This window comes from Rhamphochromis longiceps, linkage group LG11 (assembly GCF_057381845.1).
Source record: "Rhamphochromis longiceps isolate RC_006_pf linkage group LG11, R_longiceps_female_GT1.1, whole genome shotgun sequence".
In the NCBI taxonomy this organism is placed as follows: domain Eukaryota; kingdom Metazoa; phylum Chordata; class Actinopteri; order Cichliformes; family Cichlidae; genus Rhamphochromis; species Rhamphochromis longiceps.
In genome coordinates, this window is record NC_140567.1 from 25,110,001 (window position 1) to 25,131,468 (window position 21,468).

Sequence of the window (21,468 nt, forward strand, 5' to 3'; positions counted from 1 at the left end):
TAATAATGTGGGTAGAGATCATTTTTGTGAGAATCATATGAGGTGTGAAACACCCCATTTTATATGATCATGCACAGAACATGAAGCAGGAAAATTTGGTTCAGCAAGTTGAAAACCACAGTCATGATGCCCATGAGTTTGTCAAGCTAGCTAAGGCAAAGAAAGTCTGGTGGACTTCCTCTGTAGGACACCCCTCTGTAGTGGCTGCATTTTATATTATTCTGCATAAACCGTAATCTATTTTAATATGTAATGATTTCCTAACAGCAAACAGCCAATGAGAGCACTATGGAGGAGGAGCTTGGGTTGATTGGTGCCTCTGCTGAAGATACCGAGGCTGAACTCATCAGAAACATCTGTGAGACAGAATTACTGGCTGGTAAAGAACCCAACCTTTTTTCTTTTGTTTGTCTGCAGTCACACTAAACAACATTAACCCCTCAATTCATACTACAGTCTTTTTATAAATACCACACAAATACCCCACCTCCCTCCCCTCTGCTCTCTAGAGGAGAACCTGCTGAGTGCATTCCTTCCCCTGCTGGTGAGAGTCTGCGGCTCCCCAGGACGTTATTCCCACCCGCAGCTCACCACTGCTGCCTGTCTGGCACTCTCTCAGTACATGATGATTAGGTAAACACATTTCACTTTTCACTACATTTATGTAGTGGTAATACTGTTTGGTGATTAATTAGGTTTTTATGCTGACGGTTGAAGAAATGCTGTAATTCTGTGTTGAGGGGAATTTTTTTTTTTTTTTAAAGATTTAAAGAAAGATTTATTACTTCTTAGTGGCCCAAGCAGTTAGCAACTTTATTGCTAACTTAAACATTGAGACTTTAAATGCATTTCTTTCTTCTTTTTTTCCTGTATTTCTTAAAAAGCCCATCAGTGTGTGAAGAAAACATCCGTCTCATGTTTACTGTTCTGGAGCGCTCTACTCTCCCTGTGGTTAGGGCTAATGCCATAATAGCCCTGGGGGACCTCACTGTCCGTTTCCCAAATATTTTGGAGCCCTGGACACAAAATCTCTATGCCAGGTATGTAATTACATGTTCAGCTTGATCATCCCAGTAATGTGAAACAAATTTGTCACAGTAGCAGCTCATTCTTATCGCTCCCCCCATACTAATAAACTCTCTTCCAGTTAGGACTACATTATCATAATATCCGTAGATTTGTTTCCCACCCAAGATTATAAGTGGCAGCCTACGCTTGATGGCTCAGCTGAGTGGGAGTACTGTAAATGACGTTTCATCATTTCATGGCATACAACACCCCCCTCCACCCCTTATTTCCTTTGCTTGTAGTCTCGAGCCATCTTCATCCAGATCCCACCAACACGACATCTCGGTGTGCGGCGATTCTCAGCCACTGAAGTGTTGCCACTGTCACAATGCTCCACTGAGCCACATGATGGGAAAAGTTTACTCTTTCCATCACGACTTTTTAATGGTCGGGGGGAACAAACTTTCAGATGATCTATGTTAGCAAACTCTCATGTGTGCCTTGTATTCTGACCCTTACGGTTGCCATAGGAACCAAAAATTGCCTTGTGGCTTATATAAAACCCACCCCCACTCGTGAACTGGGATGGAACCTCGGACCACCTCTGACAACGGCCCCTTTAGACAAGGAACAGCTTAATTACTAGTATGTCATGGTTTGTGGCTGGAGCCAGTGAGTAGTGTGTTGTAATTATACAGAGTGGCTGTGTGAGCAGAAGGGAATAATTTTGAGAAAAGTCAAATGTTCTTCAACTTGTAGGTATGCTTTCATTTTAAAAAAGCATTGGCAGTCTATTTCTCCTGCACAAAGTTGCACTGTTGTTTTTTTTCTGTAGCCAACTTAGAAGCTGAAGTTCCTCTGTTTGATGAAGTGGGGTTTTAATTGTAATGCCTGATAATGCTCACATTTAGGTGGTTTGGACATGTAAAACATTCTGTTCTTTTTATAATGCGTCATTGCCCTCCTAGTGTTTTGTACCTGATAAGCATTTCATAGTATTCCCTAATTGTCTGCCTCACACCAACACCTCCACTGTTCTCGAGGCTGCTGCCCTGCTGGCGCCTCCTGATAAGCGCATTAAGAATTAATTACCCTGTTCATTGCTGTTGTAAGCCTCTGCATTGGCATGTGGAAGTACCATGCACATGTTTCTGATCGTCTGCCAGGAGTGCTGCTCTCTGCCATAAATGAGAAATGGCTAATGAGTTTCTTTTGCGCTGTGGTTTTGGGTGAGAGTAAATCTAAATTGGTTTCAGAGTGGTATCAGATTGCCATGCCACAGCCTGTCCAGTCCCATTATATTAAACTTTACTGAAACCAATGTTGTTTGGTTTCAGTAAAGTTATGGCTAATTATAAGTTGGTATGACAGGAGAGATGACAAATTCAAAGGTGGCCATACATTTTCGCCTCTGTCTATGTTTCTGCAAAACAAGCAATGTGGCTACACACAGTTACTCAGTGACTTGCCATTACTTTTTCATTCACATTGTCAGAAGATGAATCCAGCCTTTTTCTCCTCTAGCACCTCCAACAGATTCTTCAGTTAACCAGTACAGTATCTCAATGCCAACTTTTTGAAATTTGTCATTTTGTACACACATTCATTCTCCCCAGATGTTAGACAGTTTATGCTGAACAAATTGTCCATCATCATGCTGAAAATGATATTGTGTCCTATTGACATTAGCGGTGGTGGTAAAATTAATTCAGGTGTAGTGTTTTTCAACTCTGAACAATTCATGTGTCTATTCCTATACTTCGGAAGTCATTAGACCTAAAATCCTGGAATAAATGTAGTAAATTTAAACATGCCAGATTTTTTTTTTTTAGGCACTCTATCATCTACTAGAGCATAGGTGTCAAACTCTGGCCCGTGGGCCAAATTTGGCCCACAGCCTAATTACATTTGGCCCGTGAAGCCATGCCAAATTACTATTAGAGCTGGCCTACTGGTATTATACAGCTAATATATATATATTGTTTAGTATTAAGCTTTGCTTGTTCCATATTCAGTTTTTCAGCAAAACGTGTTTTAGTCCATAAGAAAAGATTCATTCTTATATCTGGAGGAATAAATATATTTCAATAAATATTAATGTTAGCCAGCGACTTTGTTCCAGTTTTGAATTTTGGCCCACTGTGTATTTGAGTTTGACACCCCTATACTAGAGTGTCTAAAACCTGGTCAGAAAGTAAAATGGTTACAGCACAATAATCTGACATAGTTAGTATCAACGGGAGCACTTGCTATAGTCTTACCCTTTGACCAGTGTTTTAAGTTGTATAGTTTTCTATCGTCCATGCTTTAGTCCTTAGTTTCTTTTGTTTTACATGCAATAGTCAAAATTTGAAGCAGTAGGTAACTGTGCTTCTAATCCTGCCACAAGGTACGAGACCCAGAAACACCACTCTGGGGTCCTTAGGGATGTCACAACCTGTTGTGTCCTCTAAAATTAAAAGAACATTATCCCAGAACAGTTTGACTGATTTTTCTGTTTCTTAACCTATTGCCAGTGTTGAAACCTGAGAGTTCCCTCAGCGCTAACTGTATTGTGTTAACTGCTAGTGATCAAAGGTGGCATATTTAATTATGATGGAAAGGTATCTTGGTTTCCTTACCTGCTAAATATCAGAATGATTTTTGTTTGTGTGTACGCCAGCATGTTGTTTGTGTTTAAGAGGACAACTATGGCAAAATGCAGCTTTGAAAATAAGCTATCATGGTTTGTAGAGTGCAACTTTTTTCAAAAGGGGATTACCAAAGAGTGGGCTGTAGGAAATAATTTACAGTAAATATCCACATCAGAAAATGAAATTTAAAAGATATCATTGAATTGGGCTTTGAAAATACACATTTCTCCCATTAATGGAAAATCGACGATCATTAGAAGATCAGATGATGCGTAACGAAGGAAATACTATGTATAATTATCATTATTTTTTTCCTTTATCTTTCAGGCTGAGTGATGAGGTTCCTTCAGTAAGGCAGACAGCTGTGACTGTTCTCACTCAGCTGGTGCTTAAGGATGTCCTCAAGGTCAAAGGTCAAGTCAGCGAAGTGGCTGTATTGCTAATTGACCCTGACTCGCACATTAACAGCCTGGCCCTGAACTTTTTCAATGAGCTTGCTACAAAGGTAGACCACATCCAGAAGGCTTGATGGAATCTGAGTGACGGGGAGTGTTTTTAACCATTTTCTTTGTGTTACCCATCAGGACAATGCGATATACAACCTGCTCCCAGACATCATCAGCCGCCTGTCCGACCCAGAGAGAGGCATGAGCTCAGAGGACTTCAACACTATTATGAAGTGAGATGCACAGCTGTGTACCATGTCGTGTTTTCGTTTTCTTACTGCATCAACTGTGAAGCAGACCACAGACTTGGGGCAAATGATGCAAATGACGCCTTGTTTAACCCCCAAGCAATCAAGCTATTTTGGCAACTGAAATGACTACTGTCATTAAGACCCCATTATCTTACACACAAGAATACTTACTACACTGTTCCTTAGTCTGGTTCCATCTATGACAAATATTCTGCAAATGTTCTAATGTAATTAATTAGGTTGTTTTTTTATTTTTATTTTTATATTTTTAATGACTGGATAAGAAACAAAAACACAAGTTGTGCAAACAATATTAATTTATTTAGCTAGTTTTTAAGCAAAATATTTAGTTTTCTGATATATCTGAAAAGTCAGAACAAGATGTAATACCTATATACCTTTTGGAAGAAGAGGTAGTTTAGCAAAGTCAAACACTTTTACAATATTAAAAATAAAACTTCAGTGGGACCTACAGTATAAATATACAGTATACACCACTCTCACTTGACTTTAAGAATTTTTTTTAGGAGAAATTCAACAACTGAATGTTCTTTCTTTTTTTAATAAATGTTATATTGTGTGTGTTTGTTTGCAGACAGCTGTTCTCCTACATCACTAAAGAAAGGCAGACCGAGTCTCTAGTAGAGAAACTGTGTCAGCGCTTTAGAACTGCAAAGTGAGTTCTCTTCCTCCATTTATTTCCCATCCTCACTTCTAACCTGGATCCTTTGTTTTGTTTTGTTTTTTCTTTACCATTTCCTTTATACTTTCTCGTTTGTCCTGCTTTATTTAATCGTGTGTGAAGCGGGGGTGGATGTGTGGGTAATTAGTGGGCGTTTTCACTGAGAGCGTTTGACAATTAATGCAAATTCACAGTTCACTTCACCTGTCACCTACACCGACATCTTCTTATTCACAGATTTTGTCATGGAAACTGTCTTCCTGTATAGTTGGGGACTGTAGACAGAACAATTGGCCTGGCCATGCTTGAGCTTCTGACTCATACTCCGTCCATTATCAAAGCTCAAATGAAGGGCATTTTATATTATACGTTGGCAAAATGAATTTGGATATAAGAAGGTTCTGGGAAAATGAGATTTGGTCTAAATGTCAGGGCAATGCAATGTTCATGAGGAATGAGCTTCTTTTTTTTTTTTTTTATTGAGTTTTAGAATTTCTGTGCACTTTGTTTTCTTAAGTCAGGTTTCCCCACAATTTCTCATCTTCAGATTTTCTTTCTCTCATCAGGACAGAGCGTCAGTGGTGTGACTTGGCCGTGTCTCTGTCTCTGCTCTCCATGTGTGAGCGCGGTTTCAAGAGGCTGCAGGAATGCTGGGAGTGTTACAGTGACAAGCTGACTGAACCGGGCGTCTACCAGCCTCTGCTCTCCATCACCGCCAAGCTCCGTCGTGGGGCTAAACCACAGTTTAAGGTATATTATTCCCTGTTTAAGTCAGTTCTGCAGTGACCACGCAGTCATGTGTAGCTCAGGTGGTAGAGCAGGCCAGCTACTAACCGGAGGGTTGGTGGTTCGATCCCAGTCTGCATGCCAAATATCCTTGGGCAAGATACTAACCCCATGTTGCTCTCCGATGCATCCATCAGATGTGAATGTTAGATAGGCACTAACAGCTTAGAAAAAGTGCTTCTGTGAATAGGTGTGATTGGGTGAATGAATTAGTTGTATAATGCGCTTTGAGTGCTCAGAGTAGAAAAGCGCTATATAAGAACCAGTCCATTTACCATTTTACCAGTCCACTGCACCTGTCTATGCACCCTTTGGACCAACTTCACAGAGCTATGACGGGAATGCTTATTAGCCATCTGTGTGATCCACACAGACGTGAGACTTAAAGTTGAACGGTGGATACTTTGTCTATTATCAAAAGCTTCTATTGTCTGTAAATGTCTGGAGAAGACTGGTGTGCTGAACGTTTAAGTGGTCAGTGAAAGATAAAATGCCAGTTCATTCCATCCCATGCTAATGTTAACTTTGTTTTCCAGGCTCAGGTAGATGAGTTTGAACAGCGTCTGACTGCAGTTCACACACGGGGGCTGGAGAATGTGGAAAGCCCAGAGATGGATGAGGAAAACCAGAAAGCAGGAGTGTCTGCTGAGAAGACAGTCACGCGAACACCTGCGCCCACCAGAGGCCGGCTGAAGTCAAAGGAAGGTCAGGAGTCAGCCTGCTTTGAAGAACCTTGTTGCAGAAATAGTCTGTTTCTCATTTTAGTTACACGATAAATTTTATGTTTATTTTTATTGCAGGTCAAGGAAAGCCTCCAGTTTCAAGATGTGATGACAGTTTTGTCACGCCTCGCAAATCTCGCAAGTCTAAGAAGCCTGCAATCACCTTCAGCAGTGATGAGGAGGAGGATGAAGAGGGTGAGTGAAGCCACTTCATTAAGTCACTATTACACTTAATTTGCAAACAGTTTTAATGGGTTTTGTAAGAAATTACTTTTTGCAGCGGGTCAGTTGCTTGGAATCAAAAATTATTATCCTTAAAGGGGACGTGTTGAGCTTTCCCCTCCTCTTAATTGTTTTTTTTTTTTTTTTTTTTTCAATCTTGTGTGTTGGATACTCACCTTATGTTTGCAAGGAGCAGCAAATAACAAAGTTAACTTACGCATCCTATTAAATAAGCTAAAACGCCTTATTTAAAAGGATGATGTGAGGGGCTCGGTAGAAGACCAATAAGGATAGTTTTGACCTGCGTCATGCAAAGCTACTCTCCCTCTCCAAGAATCAGAATCTGGAGCACACTCAGCCCCCTTTTAATATACATCTGCTGATTTATTTTGTCATCTAAATACATATTTTTAAGGCAATTCATTTTTTTTTCCTTATTAAATCCATTGAATTGTAACATGTCAGATAATAGCAAATAACAGTTGTCTGTTATTTAAGCAGAAACTTTGTCATCCAGTTCGCTGGATTTTAGTCAAGTGTTTAGTATGCTCTGTTTGTCACTGCAGTGTATTCAATTTGTCTCATTAACTTGTAAAACATGATTTATAGTACTGCATTGAATCTATGCGTTTGTCCTCTGGTGTGTCTGCTCTGCTCCGAGCTGCTTCATGTTGAATTAGAAGCTAATAAACAAAGATTTAATAGCTGATTGATAAAGTTATGTACAGAGAAAAAAGCACCAGTCAGACCTATGGCAGGTGTTGTGGTTAGGTGAGGTGTGTGTTGCTACAATGTGCAGTGGGATAAGCTGCACTGTAGAGTTGACATAGTGCTATAAATCAAGTGTTACAAATCAATAACATTCTTTGGATCAATACACCAGAGTTCAGAGTGCTTAGACCACTAGACTGAGATTGTGGAGCAGCAGCTGAGACGATTTAAGACCGTTGGACCTCCTTCGGTCTAAAAAGTGAGATGTGCATTGTTGCAGCACTAATCCAAGATCTGTGGATATCTTTGAAGGATTAAATTTTTTTTAAAAATTACACGACATGAAAAACTAACCACCATTTCCAGAGAACTGTTATCATCTCCAGTTATCTTATGCTTTCCGTGATTAATTAGACAAAGTGTTTCAGGTAAGATTATTTTTTAAGCCTTTGATTAGACTTGAGTTACTGAAACACTTCTGAGTTACAAAAATATATTTTAAAATAATTAGACTTGAATCTATTCCTGAATATTTCTTGTGCGGGTTTTTCAGCTGTTCTTATAGTGCATGGCTGTTCCCAGACATCGTCATTACTCGTCCCACTTCATTATGTTTCAATTTCCTTTTTTCTTTTTTTCCACCTCCATCAGATGCTGTGATGGCAGAGAGCGAGACCCCTAAAGTGACAACGCCCATCGCACGCACGTCCCGACGAGCTCGCCTCAGAAACTAACTTTGATTGTTCTCGTTTTGTTTTTTAAATCTTATTTCTGTGTATCTTTGGAAATACTTTTATCTGTAATGATATTTTATACTTGTTGGTTTTTATTTTATTTTTATTCTTTTAATATTGGTACTTGGCACCAATCTAAACTAGGCATGATAATGTGTAAAGACACAAAATCAAGTAGGCTTTTAATAAACCTGGTTCTGTTTTTCATTAAAAAAGAGAGAAAGAAACCTCCCTGTCTCAGTTTTATTCCTCTGCTCAAATGTGTGAAGGCTTGCGAGTCCGCTGGGTTATGTCGAGTAAATTTATGGCATCATTACAAACAGCTTTGAATGTCTGCTTGTATCATGTTTGGACAGCGGTGTTTAATGGGCTGCCACAGCTTGCCCAGACAGTATTACTACCCCACATGGTTCCCTACTTCACCTTCCTCAGCTCTCTTTTCCTTTCATATGTTGTTTTCAACAATTTCAGGTTTCAGTCTTTCTCTGATGACCACATTCCTCGCCAGTAAGCGTGTTTTGTTTTTTAGTTACAATTGCATTTTATTTTTTTCTCTTGTTCTGTCTGACACATTTGCTGTTGCCTAGTTGGCCGCCTCTGTTCTCCTGTAATCAATCTCTTTTGTAGGTCTCCCTCTGCTCTCTGCCTGGTGCTTTTCTCCATCCCTTTCTCTTCCTCCTACTCTCCCCTGCCTACTTTTCTTCCAGCGCTCCTCTCTCCACTGACATCACACACAGTAGTTTAACCCCCCTCCCCTCCTCCTCCCCCCTGCCTCATCACTAATCTCTCCTTTTCGCCTACTCCCTCTCCCACACATTGTCCTCCGAAAACATGAGAGGGGTGCGTTTTTCTGTATGTGCGATTTGATACGTTATGTAAAGACACTTACCAGCCGCAGGATGATAACAATGTGATTGCAAAAGCGGCTCAGTTTTTATCAGAGGACAAATTATGGTTTAAATGTATTCAGTGGGTGCTAAGTGTGCAAATAGAAGTAAATGTTTAGTTTTTAAACTTTAGTTGGTACTGTGCACAGATGAATTTCTTGTTTGTGAAAGATTAAGACTGAAACATCTGATCTGATCTCTGAGGGGGTTTATTTACTTGAAATAATCACAGGCTGCTGACCTTTAAGGTCAATGCATTGGATCGCGCAGCTCCTGATGGTGTTGTAATTTGTCGGCAGGGGGTCCGACAGCAGATGGCACTGACAGACTGTAACTAACCCAACAGAGAGGGGAGGTCAGTGCATGCTGGGAAAGACCACGGAGACAAAGGAAAGAGAGGGTGGCTAATATGCACAAAGAGTGTTGTCACCACATGGGAAAGGTATAATTCAGATTAAGTCGTGACTGAAATATGCAAAGCTTTATAGCCACTGGTCACTTTTGACAAGGCATCAGCTGAATGCAGCCCTCTGACCTCAGCTTAGGCTGAGGCCAGTTGGTTAACATGGTCCAAACTACACAGTCACCTTGGCAATGACAATGACTCTACAAGGCTATGACATCACTCCAAAGAAAAAATGAGGAGGAAGATGGTGTGGGGGTGGTGGTGCTTGGGGGCGGAGGGTGTCTCTGGCTCTACAAAACCTCTGCAGCATCCCAGCTGATGCCCCAGCATTCAGCCACTGCCAAAGGGACAGACGCAAGAGGAAGAAAATCATCCCTCCAATTCCATCAGTGAGCGAAGGCGAAGAATAGGAGGAGCCAGTTGAGTGAGATAGTGATGCTCCCAGCAGGTGCCAACAAGTGAGAGGTAGCTGAGCGACCGAAGGAGATGGAGAAGAGTCTGTAATAACAGAAGACACCAAGAGCTTTGAGAAAGAACCAAACAACAGGTGAGCGCTCTTAAATTTCCTCTTTCATAGTTGTGTTAGAATTAGCATATCCTAAAGAATGTAAAATAAAATCTTGCATTACATAAAAGAAAATCGCTACACAGTAACTCCAGACAGTGTTTTTTGATATCTGTAAAAATATAGAGAGAATTAACATTTTAGAAGCTCTTTATTCATAATTCTAATATTTCAATTTATTTATTTTTATTAATTTATTTTTAAAATTTAAGATGCTGCAAAAATGAAATGTTTTTCTTTCAAATAACAATTAAAAATGTCAATTTTATTTTCTAAGATTCATGAATTTGAGTTCTTTTGACCTCGATTTACTACCAGTTGCCTTCAGTTAGATGCCCCGTGCATACATTATATTTGCTGTGCATATTTTCCTTGCGTCACTTGTTACTGCGCAGCAATGTTTATCTGTGAACACACAATAAAAGATGTGTTTTAGACACTAAATTGTCAAATAAACAATCTGTGGAGTATTAGTGGAGATTCAGTATTTATATCAAAATATTTACATTGAATAATGAAAATTTTTTTTCCAGGATTTCATCAGTGTTTGAATCTTCTGAGCCGGTGTGATTGCAGTTATTCCTGCTCCTCATCCTCATCTGCTGCCATGCTGTGCCCTGTGCTGCTTTGTGCCGCTCTGCTCCTCCTGACTCCCCTGGAGATCACAGAGGCTCGTGCTTTGCATCCTTCTCCTGATGCTGTGCAGGTACAGGAGGAGATTGGAGTGGATGTGGAGGGCTGGATTTAAAAAAAAAAAAAAAAAATAGATTGAGGAGAATTCAGAGTGAATCAAGGAGAGTCCACAAAGGATGGGAGGCAGAACAGGAAAGAATAAGCAGAGAGAGAGTAATGAAATGTATCACTGATTGAATTATTGTCCCTTGTATACTCCCCGACAATTAAATTTCATCATCTTCTCCTTCTTTTTTTCCACTGTGCAGTTTGTGGAGCAATTTCTGGAACGCTACAATGACCTTCTGACCCTTGACGACCTGGAGAACATGCTCAACAGCCAAGCAGAGGAGCAGTCCACCCTCTCCTCCGGGTCCAAAGCTGCTGAATACCCCAAATGGGCTGATGCACAAACTCAGCCCGAGACCCCCTGGCTCCGTCTGCTGAAGGGCACCCTGGCCAACCAAAAGCGAGCAGAACCGGACCGGTCACGGAGGGGGTGGAATCGGGGATGCTTTGGCCTGAAATTGGATCGGATCGGGTCTATGAGTGGACTGGGCTGTTAGTGGAGACAGAGGAGGAAACTAAAGACTGCTTACATCCTTCTTAGATTATTAGGAAACACACATGCATAGGCATTCACCTGCAGAGAAGGATGTTTACATGCGTGTAGTATGGTGTAAACTTACAGTGCTGCTAATGTGGTTTCATCCAGTGTAGATCAGATGCTTCACAGTTTATTCCATATCTAAATGTTAACCTGAATATTAGAACATGTGTGCTGTGTTTACATCAAATGATCACCATCAATTTCCGGGCTTATTTTTCAAGTAATTTAGCATTTTCCGTACTTCTAGCTTTGTCTGCAACTCTGTAAACGTTTAGACCTTTTGTGGACAGGTGATTTTGTTTAAAAGCAGCCGTAATAGATGTGGATAGTCAAAAAATGATGGCATCAGAAATTTCTGCAATTTATTTTTGTTTACTTATGATTTGCATGAATAAATGGATTTGACATTTGTGGCGTTCTGGGGTTTTTTTTGTTGTTTTTTTTAACTTCAACCCCGCATAAAATCCAGTTCCTTCCTTGCATTAAAAAGCCCACATGGTTCATTCTGTATTCACACACGTCATCTCAATTTGTCCTTCAAAACAGAGCATCAAATTCTCATGACAGATATAATAACTCTTCTAAATTATTTTTTCTCATGACTGTTGGAGGAAGTTCATTTCTTCCCTCGTCGTTCTGGCAAAAGCGGTCAACATTTGAAGATCGGCTGCAGCGTCCAAAACTGTTTTTTTATTCTGGCATTACAACAAAGTTCCCAGGGAAGAAAAACAAATGCTAATTTTTTTCCCTATAAGCTTAAATAGAATTTGATTTAACATGCTTACAGAATTAGATGGCGTGAATGCATAAAATAATCTGTGTAGTAACAGAGTTGTAAAAATCGACATATTTTAGGGACTAACATACAGTAAGGATGTTCATTGTTAAGTATATCAAATCTAACAGTCGACACTATGACGTAATTTGCTGGTAATGCACAAACTTGTGAGGAGCTCATGTAGTACGCATTAAAAACATGTTAGGTTTTCACTGTGTCCTAAAATTCAAGATCCTTCAAACCAGCTGCAGATTTAGAGAAACTTGAAAATGTTTTATAATGACAAATCACTGCTTACTAACATCTGAAAATCATCAGAGCCTAAACAGCTGACTGAAAATTAATGGCCAGCATTTCTCTGGTTCCACCTGTTTTCTGTTTTTCACACATTGAGGGACTACAAATGTTTGAATCTTCAAAAGTCAATTTGAAGATGTTGATCAAGGCTCTCAAAAACTGAGAGAAATTGTTATGACCTTTTTATATTTTTTCACAATTTCCTAACATTTAAATAAATGTACATCTCTAAAAACATATTCTTCCTGCCACAGCCTTTCACTTACCCAGAAAACCTACAAGTGATTCTAATGGGTATATTTTCTTCTTTTGGCTGCCGTTCATCTGCCTCCATCGCACCCTATCCCACAGCATCCTCCTCTCTCACACCAACCTTCTGTCATCCCTAAACCACCTCTGAGGTCTCCCTCTTTTCCTCCTGCCTGGCAGCCCCCTCCTGAACATCCTTTGTCCAATACATCCACTGTCCCTCCTCTGCACATGTCCGAACCGTCTCAGCCTTGCTTCTCTAACTTTGTCTCCAAACTGCTCGACCTGAGCTGTCCCTCTGAAGCATTCATTTCTAATCCTGTTCATCTCCGTCACTCCCAACAAAAAAATCTCCATTACTATAAATGATTCTATTGATTATAATAAAGTAAAACACACCAGCTATGACTTTGGTGAATTAAGCATGAAGTGACACGGCGGTGTGGTGGTTAACACTGGGTCTGGGGCCTTTTTGTGTGGCGTTTGCATGTCCTTCTTGTGGCTGCATGGGTTCTCTGGGTACTCTGGCTTCCTCCCACAGTTTAAAAGACATGCATTTTAGGTTAACTGGTAACTCAAAATTGTGGGTGTGAATGTCTGTATCTCGTCATTAGCCCTGAGATAGACCGGAACTCTGTCCAAGGCGTACCACCTTTTGACCTATGACAACTGGATAAGCTCCGAGCCCCATTGTTTTTAAGAAACTGGATGTATGGGTGGATGATTTTTTCATAACATGGTGTTTTGCCAAAGATTTTCATTCAGGGAGGATGCCTGGAGAAAGCTTTAGTTGACTTATACTCACGTTTGAGGCCATTGTCTTACTGGAAATTCCAATAATTAACAGGCGTTAAAATTACTCCCTGAGAGAATGTCTCTTCTTGTAACTCGCCTGATATATAAAGCATAAACTATGGCAGCAACACAGATTTACCACTCCCAACAGCAGCAAAGCACCCGGACAACAGGGCAGAGCCATGTCTGTGCTTGACTGTTAGGATCGTGTTGTTCTAATTATAAATGGCTTTTATTCTACTGCAGGAATGCTCCTGATTTATGAGTACAAACTGGTCCCATAAGTCTCCTCACTTCAGAACCCTGCTAGCATACCCCAAACTCTAACCTTTGCTAAAAAAAAAGTTACATTTTTGTTGTATGTTCACTGTTCATCAGCCTTATACGTGGAATCTTACAGTCTGTATGGATACGTAAGTCTTGGCTGAATCCTCTTGTAGAAATTTGGTTTCTTTTTAGGGTTTAACGAAATAATTTTAAGACTGTCCCTTTTCTTTTTCATCTGAGCTTGACCTGGTGGCTGCTTGAACCACAACACAAGATGGCAGTATGAATTTCCTCTTGTTCATCTGCTCGTTGCCACACACAGCTGCTCTTTGGACTTTGCACTGTGCTTTAAGGAGACAAATTGTACAAACGTAGCTGAAGGCCTCTCCTCCCTGCAGACGTGCCTGCATGCTGATCACTGATGTGCAGTTGATACAGTTTGTTTCCCGCTGCTGATAAAATAAACTTGAACAAAAAAAGAGCCTGTTTACAGTAGATATTCTAGTTTAAAGTTCCTGTTCAAACACATTTCTCAGTTCTAGCTGAGTAATAACTCACATTTCTCTTAAGTAAAACAGTCCTTTCCACACTTGTTTTACTCCGTGGCTGTGTGGCTGCTGCCTGTCTACAGTGGGTCGAGTTATATATATATATATATATATATACATATATATCTATATATATATATATATATATATATATCTATATATATATATATATATATATATATATATATATATATATATATCTATATATATATTTTTATATATATATCATCTGTTGTAATATGAAAAGAACATGTGATCTGAGTGAGGCAGCATTTACAGTACAGACATGGCCCAAGTGTTGACTAGGCAGCTTGTGTCTAATCTTAGCTTGACCTTTACTTCCCCTCTTTGACCTTAAGCTGCAAAGCAGAGGCCAAGACTGGCATGCATGCACTCGGGGTGGTGGTAGTTCAGCTATGCCTGAACTGTTGGACAGAAGTCATAAAACAAACCATCACTGTCCAGCTGTGGTGCAGAACGACACGTCTGCAGGTCTGCTGCGGACCCTGTGGGCAGCTGAGTTGGAAAATAAAAGTTACTAAGTATTACAATTTTATTCAGTTAGACCTGCAAAGTGTTGCAAGTTCAAATGCTTCTCTGGTGACAAGATGCCATGCCAGGTTTGGATTCACTATCAGGAGTGCTGGCTGCTAAGGCCCAGTATAGTGGCAGGGGGTATTAGTGAGAGATTGGGACTGACTGGCCTTATGGTTTAAAGCAGGGGTGCCCAATCCCGGTCCTCGAGAGCTACCGTCCTGCAGCTTTTAGATGCATCCCTACTCCAACACAGCTGAATCAAATGGTTTGATTACCTCTTCAGCATGCCATCGTGTTTGGCAAAGGCCTGATAACAAGCCATTCATTTGATTCAGCTGTGTTGGAGTAGGGATGCATCTAAAAGCTGCAGGATAGTAGCTCTCGAGGACTGGGATTGGGCAGCCCTGGTTTAAAGTGACACCCTCATTATTTGGATTTATTTTTAATATATCTTGACCTCCTTTCTTTTCTGTGTCGACACTGTTGCCATAAAAAGACAAAAACGTACTTAAAAAAAACAGATAACAACAGTGAAAACAGTTAAGCACCGACAAAATAACCTGCCTCCCAATGACGCGTTTCAGCGGTTACCAAATAACCTGATAAAGCCAAAATTCAGCTGAGTAAATCTACCCCTGTGCACATGCGCGCTGTGATCATGTGCTCACGTTAGGTAACCAAAGTTCAACTTTTGACTTCTGCTGAAGGGATGGAGCAGCAGCAAAAGAAGAGTAGCAACAGAGCAAAGGGTCATGGTCTTTGGACAGTAAATGTCACAGCCATGAAGGAGAGATTTGATCCCTCGTTTGCTCCCTCTGTGTGTCTGTATTTACTGAGAAGGTCAGAGAGAGACCCCTCTCTTTTTTCAGTCCACTATCTGAGGACTCTAATATGTTGGTATCTATATCTGGTGCTTTTAAAAGTGGAAACACAAAGCAGGCCTGATGGCACAGGCTGCTGGAATAATGAAAAATGAGTTAAACATTTCCCAGATTCAGGCCTTTAATGCGCAGCAGAGCTTAGATCATAAGACCAGAGCTTTTTAAAAGTAAAGTTGCAGCGGCCACTCTGCATGTCTCTGTGCATCTGACGACCTTGACATTCAGAGGGGGCGGGGCGAGGAGTGGTCACCATTGATGGGGGCGTGGCTTCACACCTCGGTCAATCATAAAACACGCAGCTTAACTTTGCTCTTACCCACTCACATCCGGAGTCCCAAGACAGGCAGAGCCCCTTCACAAACGGTAAATACCTTCAAATAATTTATTGGCTTCAGGCTGCATGACTCAACGCGCTGATTTAGATCACCTGGAAAAATCTGCACGAGCTTAATTGTGCCCAATTTTAAAGCACACGTGGTCATAAAGTCAAAAGAAACTCACTTTACATCATCATTACCTTTGAAGTTTAGCAGGACAAGAGATTTTAACATGTTTATTAAGTCATTTATGCTTTTAGTTTTGCAAAGTCTGAAGTTTTTTCCTCGATGCAGATTAGCTTTGAGTTTTACTTGGACTGTGATCACAGATAGCTTATCAGTAGAATACTTTTCACATGTTGTTCTTGAAGTTGTCTTCACTTATCTTAACCTGCAGTCCAAGCAGCTATCATCAACTTAATGCTAATAAAGTACCTCATAAATTTCGCAATGCTACCTTTTCCCCCCTCTCATTTTTCCTTCCAGAGGACTAGACCAACCCAGGCAAAATGGTGAAAGTCGGTATCAATGGGTAAGAATGATCATACCCTTCACTTCCTCTAAATCTTTCTAATTAAACCAAATGAGCAACGCACACTGAGGTTCAGCTTTGGACTTTTCTTTGCGACTCCCACCACCACATCCCTCTCATCAGTGGGGAATTATTACCACGCCGCTGTCTTGGCTCAGGTTTCCACGCTTGTTAAAGTTTGTTTTACGAACTCCTGTATTAAAGAATGCAGGTATTATGCAAGATGCTATCCAAGTGTATGGAATAATGTGTGATTATTTAAACGAGGGCCCAGTCCAGTACACTGCAAGTCTGCAGTTCAGTGCACTTTAAGGATTAATGCATAACATTTCACATTATTCAGTATTGGGGAGCAGCTACATAAAACTTGTCTCAGGCTGGTCTTCTGTCCTGTCACTTTACTGGAGGGTCTATTTTTAAAATTAGCCTTCAAAAAGGGTTTTTTTTTCCCTTCTACAGCCTGCTGTGTTATTTAAATGGTGACAGCCGGCTGTTCTCATGTTCTTGTTGATCTTAAATAGCCAGTGCCTTTGACCTCGGGGTCATCAGCGAGTGAAAGGCGACCTATGTAACCTAAATGTCAATGAGCGCACGTGTTCTGACGCGGATCTACGCATTTGTTTTCAATAAATTGTCATCCACCCGCCTGTCTTCCTGGTCTCTTAGGACAGAGTGTATCTATGCGCCCGGAGTTTTGGACCTGTGGTTAAAAAGTAACCCTGCTGTTGTTCAAACAGTGCACTGCGTAACCAGGATTACCACATTGGAGGTTAATTTCGACTTTAGCCTCTCAGAGAGAAAAGCACACACACCCCTCAGCCCCTCCTCTTGAACCCTGGCCTTTCTACTGTGGTGTCAGGTCTTCTGGGGAGATCTCGCCCCACACAAAAGAAAAATCTAAACTGTTACAGGGAAGCCTCTGACTAAATATCAAACTCTGCTCTGATTTATTATTATTATTTTTAAATCTATTTTCGTATTTATCATCTTAACAAGTGCCTTCATTTCACCGAAACTCAAAGACGTGACTGTAGTCAGTTTAATGTGGTGTGATGTCTCCACCTACTGGCCAGAATGAGAAACGCCTCTTGTTCATTTTTCAGATTCGGCCGCATCGGTCGTCTGGTGACCCGTGCTGGTTTCCACTCCAAGAAGGTGGAGATTGTCGCTATCAATGACCCCTTCATCGACCTGGAGTACATGGTCAGTCAAGGAGGAAATGAAAGGAATATAAGGCGTTAGCTCGAACTCACCACAAGCTTTGTATGACTGAATGTTAGAATAACATAATTCTAGTAAAATTATTTGTCAAATACTTGTTGGATTTTTTTTCCTTCCATTTCCAGTAAGTATGAATTTGATCATTTTAGCAAACTGGGTAAATTAAATATAAAATGAGGGCTTTTGGAGCCAGGAACACACACTTCATTTATTCTCCCCCCCCACAGTTTTTGTGAAGCCTGTCTAAAAAGTTCTCCTTATCCCCTCTCTAGGTCTACATGTTCAAGTATGACTCCACCCACGGCCGCTACAAAGGCGAGGTGAAGGTTGAGGGAGACAAGCTGGTCATCGATGGACACAAAATCACAGTTTTCCACGAGTAAGTTGAGTTCGCCTGTCATATTTGTATAAGCTATTAATTTGTGTAATGGTTTCAGGGATAACCCCTATTTTCTTTCCTCAGGAGGGACCCCGCCAATATTAAATGGGGTGAGGCTGGTGCAGAGTATGTGGTGGAGTCCACTGGTGTGTTTACCACAATTGAGAAGGCCTCTGTAAGTGCTAAATCATGTAAAATGTGAATGCAGAAAAAGGTAGTATGCTATATGTGATGTGCAAAAAGAAAACTGAATGATTTCAATGCGATCCTGCAGACTCACTTGAAGGGTGGTGCCAAGAGAGTCATCATCTCTGCACCCAGCGCTGACGCTCCCATGTTTGTCATGGGTGTCAACCACGAGAAGTATGACAAGTCCCTCAAAGTTGTCAGGTAGGAATCTTTTTGGTATATTTGGAGATGAATGAGTTTTTGCTGCCAAAATCACAGATTTAGGAATATATTTTGAACACAATGAATAACAACTACACATCTGTTCTAATGAAAGCTGTGACAGTCTTTACTGATCTTGCATTTATAATTAATTTCATTCATTTAAAACATTTAATTTTAAAATTAAAACTTGACTGATGTTCTTTCTCCGTAGCAATGCTTCCTGCACAACCAACTGCCTGGCACCTCTGGCCAAGGTCATCAATGACAACTTTGGCATCATTGAGGGCCTGATGGTAGGAATTCATACACAGCACTTAAGCAGTTTTGAAGATATTATGTTTAAGCTACATTTTTAATTGTCCTCCTATTTTTATTTTTCTGTTTGTCTATTAGAGCACAGTTCACGCCATCACTGCCACCCAGAAGACTGTGGATGGTCCCTCTGGCAAGCTGTGGAGGGATGGCCGTGGCGCCAGCCAGAACATCATCCCCGCTTCTACTGGTGCTGCTAAAGCTGTCGGCAAAGTCATCCCTGAGCTCAATGGGTGAGTGCAAATAAAACACTACTCTAATGTACAATTTAAAACAATATTTTGCTTTGTAATGCTCCAGTACTCAAGTGAAACATTTTATTTATTTTTCCCCCAGCAAGCTGACTGGCATGGCCTTCCGTGTGCCCACCCCCAACGTGTCAGTGGTTGACCTGACAGTCCGTCTGGAGAAACCAGTGAGTATCACACGTGCAATTTACAAAATATTGATCTAAAAATTTCCTTTTTAAAATGGGTGGATGACTTTGATTTTAAATTCAGATTTACACATGTGGTTCACCGCTTGTGTTTTTTTTTCTTTAAAAATGCAAATATAACTGCTTTGCTTTTTCAGGCCAAATACGATGACATCAAGAAGGTTGTGAAGGCTGCCGCTGATGGACCCATGAAGGGCATTCTGGGATACACAGAGCACCAGGTACGCCCTAAACTTTGTCACTTCATGGCTACATTTTGTCTGTGGATCTCGTTGCTGATGTGCCACACTCTTCTCCCCGTCCTAAAGGTCGTGTCCACAGACTTCAACGGCGACTGCCATTCATCCATCTTTGATGCCGGCGCTGGCATCGCCCTCAACGACCACTTTGTCAAGCTGGTCACATGGTACGCCTTCAACACTGGTTACTTTCAATGTCTTTCTATTTATTGCCAGTGTTTCCTGCTAACCTCTCCCCTCTTCACCAGGTATGACAATGAGTTTGGATACAGCAACCGTGTCTGCGACCTGATGGCCCACATGGCTAGCAAGGAGTAAACTTGGCTGTCGCTGAACTGTCGCATAGCCCACATTCTTCTTAGTCCTGAGTTACAAATGTACAAAAAGGCATTGTATTCTCTGTGACTCTGGTTTCATCATGTAGCCATCCCCCATAATACGCCTGAGGAAAGGTCCCACATAGAGCAAAAGATTTAAATTAGAGACCAATGCTTTTCCTTTTTTTCTTCTCTATTTTTCAAATTCCCTGCTCTGTTCTTGGGTTTGGAGTAAAGGTGTGACTGTATTTGCTTGTCTGTAGTACTGAAGTACTGCAGTGGTGGAATAAAGTCCTTCGTTTGTGAGATTCAGTCTCCTGTTCCTCCTTTATATCTGAACAGAAATGTATGAAGGCTGATCTGGAGGAGTAGATTAGTTATTTACTGAAAGGAAAATGAGCTTAAGTGCTGTTCCTGATGAATTTCTGACAAGACATTAACATTTAAGTATATAAAGGTGAATTTGGTTTCATAATAACAGAATCTTTAGTTTTAAACAAAGTTTTGTTTTGTTTTTTTTTTTTTGTTTTTTGTCCATTACTGAAATCAAACTCTGGAACACAGAGGAGCTGCTGCGCAGCCCTGAGAGGATATCTGATGGGTTAAAAAACTGTGCAAAATGTTTGAAATAAAAGATGAGGCCAATGTTAGGACTGGTACTTAATGTACCTCAAATGGTGAGATCAGTGAATATGATGGGACACACAAACGGGTGCAGAAGTGGAGAGGATCACCAAAAATCCTCTAGGAGTTGAGGTGAGATCTGGTGACTGTGGAGGTCATAGTGTAACCTTATTCTTTTACACTTGCTAAAGCATCTGTATTCTGAAGAGAAACATGTGCACCATCACTACTCCTTGAATTAATTTTGTTTCAGTATGACAAAATGACTTGAAAGCACTCATATGAAGTGTGGATTGATTTATTTAAATAATTAAATAGTAGTTCTGCTGGAAGTCTGGCTCCTCTGGTGCCATCCTGGAGGATGGTAAGGCCTCAGAAAGCAGCTGCTGTGATGCCTTTTGGATTCACATGGAGGTGCTGACAATCCAGGATAAATCATTGAGGATGTGGACACCCAGACTCCACCTGTGCATCTCTGACATAGACCTGATCCTATTACAGTGGCATTAATAGCTCTGGATTGCCTTTTTTTTTTTTTTTTTTTTTCAAACCTCTTGTTTGTCAGTCTTTCACAAAACTGAGGAATGTGAGGAGAACCCGAGCCAAACAATGCACAATATAGCTATACTAACACATCATTCAGCTAAGATTATGAAGCTCTTTCCTGAAATCTGTCTCAGCAGGTCGGTGACACCTTCTCCTAACCTCAAACTAAACCCATCTATGATGGGGAACAAAATTCACAATTCTCTCGTTTTTAAAACCAAAGTTTGTCTACAGATCACAACTCAGTATGTCAGGAGAAATCACACTGTACTTTCTGTATGTAATAATAAAGTGTTTGATTGTGAACTGCAAATTTATTTTAATAAAAGCGATGGACAAGTGGTACGAAAATACAATGCAAAGTTAGCCCTGCCTGACCCTGTCTGCTCTCATGCACAAATATCTGAAAACCTCTGTGTTGCCCTCTGATTTGGATGACTTTAAAATTTATACTTTAAGATGTTA

At 40.7% G+C, this 21,468-nt stretch overlaps 3 protein-coding genes and 1 long non-coding RNA gene across 5 annotated transcripts in view; 3 read left to right on the top strand and 1 right to left on the bottom strand.

Moving 5' to 3' along the window:
* ncapd2 (non-SMC condensin I complex, subunit D2) overlaps window positions 1-8,423 on the top strand; it is a 23,451-nt gene extending 15,028 nt beyond the window's left edge. The window contains exons 23-32 of the mRNA XM_085423228.1: window positions 268-379; window positions 510-633; window positions 885-1,040; window positions 3,969-4,146; window positions 4,226-4,320; window positions 4,934-5,014; window positions 5,587-5,770; window positions 6,343-6,511; window positions 6,607-6,723; window positions 8,113-8,423. Coding sequence (XP_085279354.1) covers window positions 268-379; window positions 510-633; window positions 885-1,040; window positions 3,969-4,146; window positions 4,226-4,320; window positions 4,934-5,014; window positions 5,587-5,770; window positions 6,343-6,511; window positions 6,607-6,723; window positions 8,113-8,195 — 1,299 coding nt within the window. The 3' untranslated portion in view covers window positions 8,196-8,423. The remainder of the gene's footprint in view (window positions 1-267; window positions 380-509; window positions 634-884; window positions 1,041-3,968; window positions 4,147-4,225; window positions 4,321-4,933; window positions 5,015-5,586; window positions 5,771-6,342; window positions 6,512-6,606; window positions 6,724-8,112) is intronic.
* Window positions 8,424-9,877: 1,454 nt separating this feature from the next.
* LOC146659270 (uncharacterized) lies at window positions 9,878-10,696 on the bottom strand. Its single transcript, XR_014913789.1, has 3 exons — window positions 10,560-10,696; window positions 10,356-10,458; window positions 9,878-9,986 (listed from the first exon to the last, which is right to left on the bottom strand). It is a non-coding gene; the product is annotated as an uncharacterized LOC146659270 (long non-coding RNA).
* On the top strand, window positions 9,915-14,395 carry nppcl (natriuretic peptide C-like). Of its 2 annotated transcripts, XM_085423271.1 has the most exons (3): window positions 9,915-10,035; window positions 10,587-10,759; window positions 10,995-14,395. In XM_085423271.1, exons 2-3 carry the CDS (start codon window positions 10,661-10,663, stop codon window positions 11,289-11,291), a joined length of 396 nt encoding a protein of 131 aa, XP_085279397.1. In that variant the 5' UTR covers window positions 9,915-10,035; window positions 10,587-10,660; the 3' UTR covers window positions 11,292-14,395. The 2 variants fall into 2 exon arrangements, with proteins under 2 accessions (XP_085279397.1, XP_085279396.1); XM_085423270.1 differs by lacking the exon at window positions 9,915-10,035 and having other exon boundaries at window positions 10,536-10,759.
* Window positions 14,396-15,933: 1,538 nt separating this feature from the next.
* On the top strand, window positions 15,934-20,141 carry gapdh (glyceraldehyde-3-phosphate dehydrogenase). The gene is made up of 12 exons (XM_085423260.1): window positions 15,934-16,050; window positions 16,491-16,536; window positions 17,640-17,739; window positions 18,030-18,136; window positions 18,221-18,311; window positions 18,411-18,526; window positions 18,741-18,822; window positions 18,923-19,074; window positions 19,178-19,256; window positions 19,415-19,498; window positions 19,586-19,683; window positions 19,765-20,141. Exons 2-12 carry the CDS (start codon window positions 16,514-16,516, stop codon window positions 19,832-19,834), a joined length of 1,002 nt encoding a protein of 333 aa, XP_085279386.1. The 5' UTR covers window positions 15,934-16,050; window positions 16,491-16,513; the 3' UTR covers window positions 19,835-20,141.
* Window positions 20,142-21,468: the final 1,327 nt, after the last annotated feature.

Coding starts and splice junctions, on each gene's coding strand:
- nppcl (XM_085423270.1), top strand. CDS start 10,568: ATGAAAATTTTTTTTCCAGGATTTCATCAGTGTTTGAATCTTCTGAGC. Junction 10,760..10,994: donor CTTCTCCTGATGCTGTGCAG/GTACAGGAGGAG, acceptor TCCACTGTGCAG/TTTGTGGAGCAATTTCTGGA.
- gapdh (XM_085423260.1), top strand. CDS start 16,514: ATGGTGAAAGTCGGTATCAATGG. Junction 18,137..18,220: donor AAAATCACAGTTTTCCACGA/GTAAGTTGAGTT, acceptor TTCTTTCCTCAG/GAGGGACCCCGCCAATATTA. Junction 19,075..19,177: donor GTCATCCCTGAGCTCAATGG/GTGAGTGCAAAT, acceptor TTTTTCCCCCAG/CAAGCTGACTGGCATGGCCT.